General features: G+C 52.8%; 1 protein-coding gene across 1 annotated transcript in view; it reads right to left on the reverse strand.

Moving 5' to 3' along the window:
• Positions 1-6476: 6476 nt before the first annotated feature.
• LOC107307599 (1-phosphatidylinositol 4,5-bisphosphate phosphodiesterase beta-3-like) overlaps positions 6477-9363 on the reverse strand; it is a gene marked incomplete at its 5' end in the record, with an annotated part of 23955 nt that continues 21068 nt past the window's right edge. Inside the window, 4 exon segments of the mRNA XM_015851123.2 lie at positions 6477-6626; positions 6751-6827; positions 7243-7362; positions 8864-8904. Of these exon segments, the coding sequence (XP_015706609.1) occupies positions 6536-6626; positions 6751-6827; positions 7243-7362; positions 8864-8904 (329 nt within the window).

Genomic DNA, 9363 nt, shown 5'->3' on the forward strand with positions numbered 1-9363 from the left:
AAGCCGACGAAAAATTTCCACATGATGGTCAGGGGGCTTAAAATAGGGCGCTATCGGGGATATCAGGGATAATGGGCGGCTATAGGGATATGGGGCGGGCATATAGGGTGAGTACTCGGGCTATGGGGGCTATGGGGGTCTATAGGGCTATCAGGGGCTATTGGGGGCTATGGGTCTATGGGGGCTATATGGGGACTACGGATGGGTGTATATGGGTGTATAGGGCTATAGGGCTATGGGGCTAATGGGCGGTATAGGCGGCTATAGGGGCTATGGGGTCTATAGGGCGCCTATGGCTAACTTATAGGGTGCTATATGGGGTATATGGGGCTATAGGACCTTCTGGGGTCTGTAGAGTGTACTAAACGCGGGGACTATGGGGTCTATATGTGGTCTGAGGGTCTATAGGATGTTAGGGGATATTGGGTGATATAGGGGTACTTGAGGGGTATGGGGGCTATGGCGGTCTATGGTTATGAGGTGTTAGGGGCTATAGGTCTATAGGTATAGGGGCTATAGGAAGCCTTAGTGGGGTTCTATAGGCGTTGTATAGGCGGCTTAGTGGGGGCTAAGGGGGCCTAGGGGCGCCTATGTAGAGGAATTAGTTGACGAGGGACTGTGGACCTATGGGGGCTATGGGTGTATAGGGGCCTATGGGGGCTAGATATGAGATGGTATAGGGATATGGGCTATACGGGGTCATGGTCAAGCGTGTTAGGCGAGGACTATGGGGTCCTATGGTCGTGTAGGTCTATAGGATGTATGAGGGCTTGGGGGTCTATACGGGGCTGATGGCGGTCTGTTAGAGCTGTATAGCGGTGGACTACTGGGTCGTAGGTGGCGGCTTCTTGTAGGAGTCTATAGGGTGTAAGGGGATATGGGGGCTATGAAGGGGCTGATGGGTAGGGCTATAGGCGGCTAATCGGGTCTATGGGGTGTATAGGGTCGTAGTAGGGGCATATAGAAGCCTATGGGTCTATACGGGTTGTATAGCCGGGCTATGAAGACCTAATGGGGTCTAGTAGGGTGTAAGCGGGCGATGGGGGCTAGGTACGGAGCTATGGGCTATAGAGTGCTATATGGGAACTGTAGGCGACTAATGGGGGCTATAGGGTGTATAGGGGCTATGGGGGCTATAGGGGCCTTGGGGCCTATAGAGGCTAAGGGAATGTAGGACTATGCGGGGCTTATAGGTGTGTATAGGGGCTCATGGGGGTAATAGAGTGTATAGGGGAAGGGGGCTATACTGGGGTCTGATGGTCTTATCAGGGTGTAGTATGGCGGGGACTATGGGTCTCTATGGGGTTCTGTAGGGGTCTATAGGAATCGTATAGGGCTCATTGGGGGCTATGAGGGGCCGTAATGGGGTCTGTAAGAGCTGTTATAAGGGGACTATGGGGTCTTAATGGGGTCTGTAGGTGTCTATAGAGGTGTCATATGGGGATCAGTGGGGTCTATAAGGGGGCTATCGGGGTCTGGGTTGTGTTAGGGTGTATTAGGGGCTATAGGCAGCCTGATAGGTTTAGTAGGGTCCGATAGGGGGTTGTATAGGGGGCTATGGGGCGCGCTATACGGCGCTCTGGGGTCTATAGGGTGTATTAGGGGTGTATGGGGGTCTATACAGGGACCTATGGGGTCTAATAGGGTGATAGCTAGGGGCGTAGTCGGTGTTGTACGGAATCTATAGGGACTTATGAGGGCTATGTGGGTTCTAGTAGCTGGTCGTATCAGGGGGGGCCTAGTGGGGCGCTATAGGAGGTAATTGGGAGTATCGGGTGCTATAGGGCGCTATGGGGGTCTAATGGGGGTCTATCAGCGAGGCTATGGGGCTTGGGGGCCTATGGGTGAGGGGGGTTATGGGGTCCGGCGCTAATAGTGAGCTTATGAGTTCATAGGGTAATGGGGCTATAGGGGCTAATTGGGGGGATAATGGGCGGCGATATGGGGGGACTATGGGGTCTAATGGGCCTGTGGGGGCTATCAGGGGCTATGGGGTTCTATAGGGGCTATGGGCGTGGGGGGGGTCTCTAAGGAGGTCTATAGGGGTAATATGGGGGGGCTTGGGGTGGGGGGGGGCGTTATTGGGTTTATGAGGTCAATCGGGCCTATGGGTCCACGGGTGGTGACTATGTGGACCAATGGCTTTTTTATATGGTATCAATCGGATTCTTTATTCTCTCCCCCCCTCCTTTATTCCTCCCTCTCCCCCTATACTCCCCCCCACCACCATGTTATTCCCACCCCCCAGGTCCTCTCCGCCGCCGCCACAAGTGTGGGGGGACCCACAGAGGTCGTGGTTGAGTTTCGAGGGTCCACGGGGGAGTTGGGGAGGCAAACATGGGGGGGGGGCTGGCGTGAAGCCATAGAAGGTCGGGAGACGGACCCCCCCGGTGACCCCCATATAAACCTCTCACCCCATAGAAATCACACCCTCCCGACGCCCCCACTTGGGGCCGCCCCCCCACTTAGGGACCGCCCCCCCACTTGGGGAACCCCCCCCACTTTGCGAGGACCCCCCCCACTTCAGGGACGCTCCCCCCATTTCTTACGGAACCCCCCCCCCCCATTTTTAAACTATAATGGAGGACGTCCATAGTAACGAATAAAGAGCCTTTATTGTATCAAGTAAGGGGGGGGGGGTCTTACATTAAAATGGGGGGGTTAGATTCACAGGGCGGGGGGGGTTAATTAGGGGTGGGGGTTTATAATTAGGGGGGAGATGGGTTCATTGAGGTGACCCCCCCAGCCCCTCTCATTATAGGGGTCTCAATCGGGGGGGGGGTGGTAGCCCGCTTTCAAGAGACCCCTCCACGCCAATGTTTTATAGCGGGCGTGTAGCCTTTCAGACGACCCCCGCCCCCCGATGGTTTAAGTAGGGGGGGTGTAAGGCTCTTGTAAGAAGGACCCCCCGCCCTTTATGATTGTATTGGGGGGGGAGGTTTGTGGCCCCCCTAAGGAAGAATTATGGGGGGGAAAGTGGAGAGCAGTGGTACAGTGTGATATGCGCCCCCCCCGCCATTGTCATATTAATATGCGGGGGTGTCATTTGATTCCCCCCCGCCGCCCTTTTTAATTATAAGGGGGGGGGGGGCTGGAAAGTGAGGTGTGTGTGTGGGGGGGGGGGGTGTGTGCGTGTGGGGGGGGGGCTGGTAGGTGTGGGCGGGGGGCCTGCCCTGATAGGAGTCATATCGGGGGGTGGGCACCCCTATCAAGGATTCAATGGGGGGGCACCTAGGATAGTGGTCATTGGGGGGGGGGGGCAGGCCCTATAGCGATCTAATGGACCCTCGCCAGGAGGGAAAATGGGGCGGGGGGTCCCCAAAGAGCCGCCTGCCCCCACCTTCTTCCAATGGGTTTTATAAGGGGGGGGGGGGAATGTATGCAGCCCCAATCCCCCCCAGGCCTCTCTGAATGGGTCTTTTGGGGGGGGCCGAAGCGCTGGTGGATGTCCTCGTGGGTATTCTGGGGGGGTCCCATTGCTGGGGGGCAGCTCCCAGCCTCGCTCGCCAGCCTCCTGGGGCCAGCTGTTAAAGAAGGGGGGGGACCCCAATATTAGGGCTTATAGACCCATTAGAGACCCCATAGAGACCCCATAGAGAACCGCCATAAAGACCGGCCGAAAGCCACACCTCTAAGACCCCCCACAGCATCCCATGACAGGAGGCAGCAGAGACATTAGCTCATACCATGGACTAAACGATGAGAAAAAGTATATAACAACTGATCCGCACGCGAAGTGAACATCTCCCACGAGCAATACAAAACCGCAGCAGACACAGTCCTAGCGAAATGGCAAAATAAGGTTGGTATTTGCATATATAGGTCTAGTTTAAGTCAGTTAGAGTCACTACAATCAGGAATCAACGCAGCGAAGAAGGTATGATGGGCATGATACAAGTCCAGAGGAAATATATCTAACCCCTCCCCATTAGGATGACGACCCCCCCTTAACCCAATGTGAGACCCCCAACAATCCCCCCAAATAAGAGCTCCCCCCCCATAGGATGAGTTAAGCTCCCACCCCATTGTGAGAGAGTGCACGATTGACGATGTCAAAGCGGTACACGTAGCTAACATATAGAGAAAGATATGTAACCACTAAACGACACGCAGGAGGAAGGATATCAGATCCAGGCAGAGTGTAAAAGGGCACGCGTATACACGAAGACGTAAAGGCTTTAAGGACGGTCAGGCTGGACCAATAAGAACTGAGGGTACGTTGATCGGAGAGCATGGCCAGCTTATCGTAGTACAAACTCCAGGACATGACAGGCATCAGCATGCACACGACAATTATGTTGGACATCGCAAAAGGGCAAGGGGGCATTCAGTAGATACATTAGGCCCTAAAGTAAGTTGATGCAGCGGAGTGGCCCAAACCACCCCTCTGTGAACCTAAACGGTAAGAGACGCAGAGCGAATCAGGAGACCCAAACGCGAGGATGGAGTGCAGTGTAGCCTTCTGAAGGCCCATTGGCTAATGGAGATGACATCCCCCCCTACAATAGATGGGAGGACCAAGCGTCAGACTATTAACCACCACAGTAAGGGGCGGAAACCCCAAAAGACTGGAAGAAAGAGCCTCTGAGTCGCGGCATATATGAACAATCCACAACTGGTACACGCCAGGGAACAGGCTCTAGAGGACAATAGACAGACACGGACAGACTAGGGAAATGGCACGGCAATGCCCTAGGAAAAAAGGACCACCCAACACTCCCCCCCATAAGAATCCCCTCACCCCCACTAGGAATCGAAACCCCCCCCGCGGCCATTTTAGGGGGCCCCCCCCCGAACCCACCCTGCGGTCCCCTTAGACCCCCAAATAGAAGAACCCAATCCCCACAGAAATCCCTCTCCACCCCATGAATGATGAACCCCCCCATTTTAGGGTCCACCCCCCCCATGAATCCCGTGGTCCTCGTCGGATCTGTTGTAGATCCCCCTGTGGTCCCTCCAACAAGCTCTCCTGTCTGCGCTGCTGGGCCTCCCTCCAGCCTGGGGGGTTATGATAATGGGGTCACTGGGGGGTGATAGGGGGGCAATGGGGTCAATTGGGGGCAATATGCTGGGGCGGATGGGGCTAATGGGGGGTCAGTGGCGGGTAAGTGGGGTGCATGGGGGTAATGGGGGGTTTATGGGGATATACGTGGGGTCAATGGGGGTAATCGGGGTTATATATGGGTCAATGGGGGTTGGGGGGGTTATACTGGGGAGCTATATGGGGTTATGGGGGCGTTATATGGGGTTTATGGGGATATACTGGGGTTTAATGGGGTTATATGGGGTAGTATGGGGGATTAGTATGGGCGTCAATGGGGGTTATATGGGGTTACTTGGGGATTATAATGGGGTCAGTGGAGGGGGTTAATGCGGGGCGGGTTTATATGGGGATATATGGGGTCGATGGGGGGTAATGGGCGAGGGGTTATATGGGGCTATGGGCGTACATATAAGGGGGGGTGAATAGGGGCGGCAATCGGGGTCAATGGGCGGCATAAGTGGGGGGGAATGGGGGCTAATGGGGTCATCGGGTCAATGGCGGGCAGATGAAGGGGGGGTAATCAGGGGGGTTTATGGGGTCAATGGGGGCGAGAATGGGAGGATAATGACGGGGTTATGGGGTCACATGGGTGGTTATCGGGGGGCAATGGGGGGTATATGGGTCAATGGGGGGCAATGGGGGGCACTATGGGGGTCGCTCTTATTAGGGGTCTCTTACATGTGTAGTCTCTATGGGGTCTGGGCTCATTTGGGGTCTCTATGGGGTTCTATGGACTTATGGGGTCTCATCATGGGGGTCTCGACCACTGTCGGATGGACGTCACTGACTCCGTTATATATGGCGGCGGTTCTTGATCCTCGTGCAGCTCCTTTTAGAGTGGGGGGTCCTTAAGTTATGACAGGCTTAATTAAGAAGGGGGGGGGGTGGGTTGTTAAATTGGAATAGGCGTAGCTCAAACTTGGGATTGGGGGGGCTGCCCTTTGGGGGGAAGGATTTAGGGGGTCCCATACGGAGTATTTATTGCGGGGGTCCCCATGGGGGGTCCAGGGCAATTGGGGTCCCACCTGAGGGGGTCCATGGGTAAATTGGGGTCCAGGGGTGAATTTGGGGGTACTCATGGGGATAACTGGGGGTTCTGTGAGGGCGTATGTAGGGGTCCGGGGGGGTATGTTAGGGGTCCCATGGGGCGATATGGGGGTCCAGGGGGGCTATTTGGGGTCTGGGAGGGTACGCTCAGGGCGTCCGCATGGGCACTCGTGGGGTCCAATGGGGGGGTAATTAAGGGTATGAGGTTTTTTGGGGGTCCTGGGAGGGGGTAATTGGGGGGTATCTGTGGGTCCTGGGGGGTAATTAAGGGTCCCATGGGGGTATTTGGGGGTCCTTGGGGGTATTTGGGTGTCCCATGGGGCAATTTGGGGGTCCCGGGGGGTATTTAGGGGTCCCATTGGGGTAATTGGTTGTCCCATGGGGTATTTGGGGGTCCTGGGGGGTAATTAAGGGTCCCCTGGGTTAATTAGGGTGGGGGTCTCCCTACGTTTGCTGCCTCCCCCCCCTTCCTCGCGCCTCCGTGATGCTGCGATGGCGGCGCCGCTCCAGGATCTTCTGCAGCTCCTTCTTCTCCCTGCACCAGTATAGACCAGTATAAACCAGTATAGACCAGTATGGACCAGTATAGACCGGTATAAACCAGTATAGACCAGTATGGACCAGTATGGACCAGTATAACCCAGTATATCCCAGTTCACCTCTCGCTGGTTTGACGCAGCAGTTTCAGTTGTGCTGCCTGAACCTCCAGCGCCACCTCCCGGAGCCTCTGCTGCGCCTGCGGGACCAGTATGGACCAGTAAGAACCAGTATGGACCAGTATGGACCAGTATAGACCAGTAAGAACCAGTATGGACCAGTAAGAGCCAGTACGGACCAGTATGGACCAGTACAGACCAGTAAGAACCAGTATGGACCAGTAAGAACCAGTACGGACCAGTAAGAACCAGTATGGACCAGTATGGACCAGTATGAGCCAGTATAGACCAGTAAGAGCCAGTATAACCCAGTATAACCCAGTATAGACCAGTAAGAGCCAGTATAACTCAGTATAGACCAGTATAGACCAGTAAGAGCCAGTATAGACCAGTAAGAACCAGTATAGACCAGTAAGAGCCAGTATAACCCAGTATAACCCAGTACAGACCAGTACAGACCAGTATACACCAGTATATCCCAGTACAGCCCAGTACCTGCCGCAGATGCTCCCTCTGACACCCTCTCTCCGCTCTCTGCTGTTCCTCCCTCAGCAGCCGCAGCCCCTCGGCGCTATGGGGCAATATGGGGGTCAATATGGGGCCTATATGGGGTCTATATGGGGTCTATATGGGGTCTATATGGGGTATTTAGGGTCTATATGGGGTATTTAGGGTCTATTTGGGGTCTATATGGGGTCTATATGGGGCCTATATGGGGCCTATATGGGGTATTTAGGGTTTCTTTGGGGTATTTAGGGTCTCTATGGGGTCAATTTGGGGTATTTAGGGTCTCTATGGGGTATTTAGCGTCTATTTGGGGTATTTAGGGTCTATTTGGGGTCTATGTGGGGTCAATATGGGGTATTTAGGGTCTATTTGGGATATTTGGGGTCCATTTGGGGTATTTAGGGTCTATTTGGGGTCTATATGGGGTCTATTTGGGGTATTTAGGGTCTATTTGGGGTCTATATGGGGTCCATTTGGGGTATTTACGGTCTCTATGGGGTCTCTTTATGGTCTATATGGGGTCTATTTGGGGTATTTAGGGTCTATTTGGGGTATCTTTATGGTCTATATGGGGTCTATTTGGGGTCTAAGGTCTATTTAGGGTCTATTTAGGGTCTATTCAGGGTCCATTTGGGGTATTTAGGGTCTCTATGGGGTCAATTTGGGGTATTTAGGGTCTCTATGGGGTATTTAGGATCTATTTGGGGTATTTAGGGTCTATTTGGGGTATTTAGGGTCTATTTGGGGTCTATTTGGGGTCAATTTAGGCTGGTTTTGGGGTATTTTGGGGCTGTTTTGGGGTATTTTGGGGCTGTTTTGGGGTCTATGGTCTATATGGGATCTCTATGGGCTCTATTTGGGGTCAATTTTGGGGTCAATTTGGGGTATTTAGGGTCTCTATGGGGTATTTAGGGTCTATTTGGGGTTTTTAGGGTCTATTTGGGGTCAATTTAGGCTGGTTTTGGGGTATTTTGGGGCTGTTTTTGGGGTATTTTGTGGCTGTTTTGGGGGTATTTTGGGGCTGTTTTGGGGTCTACGGTCTATATGGGATCTCTATGGGGTCTATATGGGATCTCTATGGGGTCTCTTTGGGGTGAATTTTGGGGTGAATTTGGGGTATTTAGGGTCTATTTTGGGTATTTAGGGTCTCTATGGGGTCAATTTGGGGTATTTAGGGTCTCTATGGGGTATTTAGGGTCTATTTGGGGTCAATTTAGGCTGGTTTTGGGGTATTTTGGGGCTGTTTTGGGGTCTATGGTCTATATGGGATCTCTATGGGGTCTCTTTGGGGTACCATCTCCCCCTATTCCTATATCCCCTATATATTGACCCTATATCCCTATATCCCCTATATATGACCCTATATCCACCTATAATCCCTATATATTAACCCTAAACTCCCTATAATCCACTATAATATTGAACCCTATATCCCCTATATCTCCCTATATCATTGTGACCCTATATCCCCTAATATTCCCCTATATATTGACCTATTTATTACAGAAATGAATCCCCTATAATAGACTCCCTATAATAATTTGAACGCCATATCCTCTCTATTACTGACCTGTCATCTTCCTATACGCCGTGACCCCCCCCGCCATACTCGTCCGAGCTCCAGTTCAGCCACAAATCGCATTCCGGAAACTGCAGCAGAAACAGAGCAGGGAATTGTGGGAAATGAAACGGAGACACCAGCAGAGGATCAGGAACAGGGTGCAGCAAAGGTAGGGACCCCATAAAGAGACCCCTACAATACCACCATCACGAGACCTACATAACCCCATAACGAGACCCTAAATTACCCCATAGAAGAAACCCTAACATACCCCATAGAAGACCCTAACAATACCCCATAAGCAGACACCTACATACCCATAGAAGACCCTACATACCCCAAATAGACCCTAAAAATAACCCATAGAGCCCACATACCCCCATAGAGACCCTACATACCCCAAATAGACCCTAAATAACCCATAGAGACCCTACATACCCCATAGAGACCCTACATACCCCATAGAGACCCTACATACCCCATAGAGACCCTACATACCCCATAGAGACCCTACATACCCCATAGAGACCCTAAATACCCCATAGAGA

Source organism: Coturnix japonica, unplaced genomic scaffold (genome assembly GCF_001577835.2).
Source record: "Coturnix japonica isolate 7356 unplaced genomic scaffold, Coturnix japonica 2.1 chrUnrandom695, whole genome shotgun sequence".
NCBI lineage: Eukaryota > Metazoa > Chordata > Aves > Galliformes > Phasianidae > Coturnix > Coturnix japonica.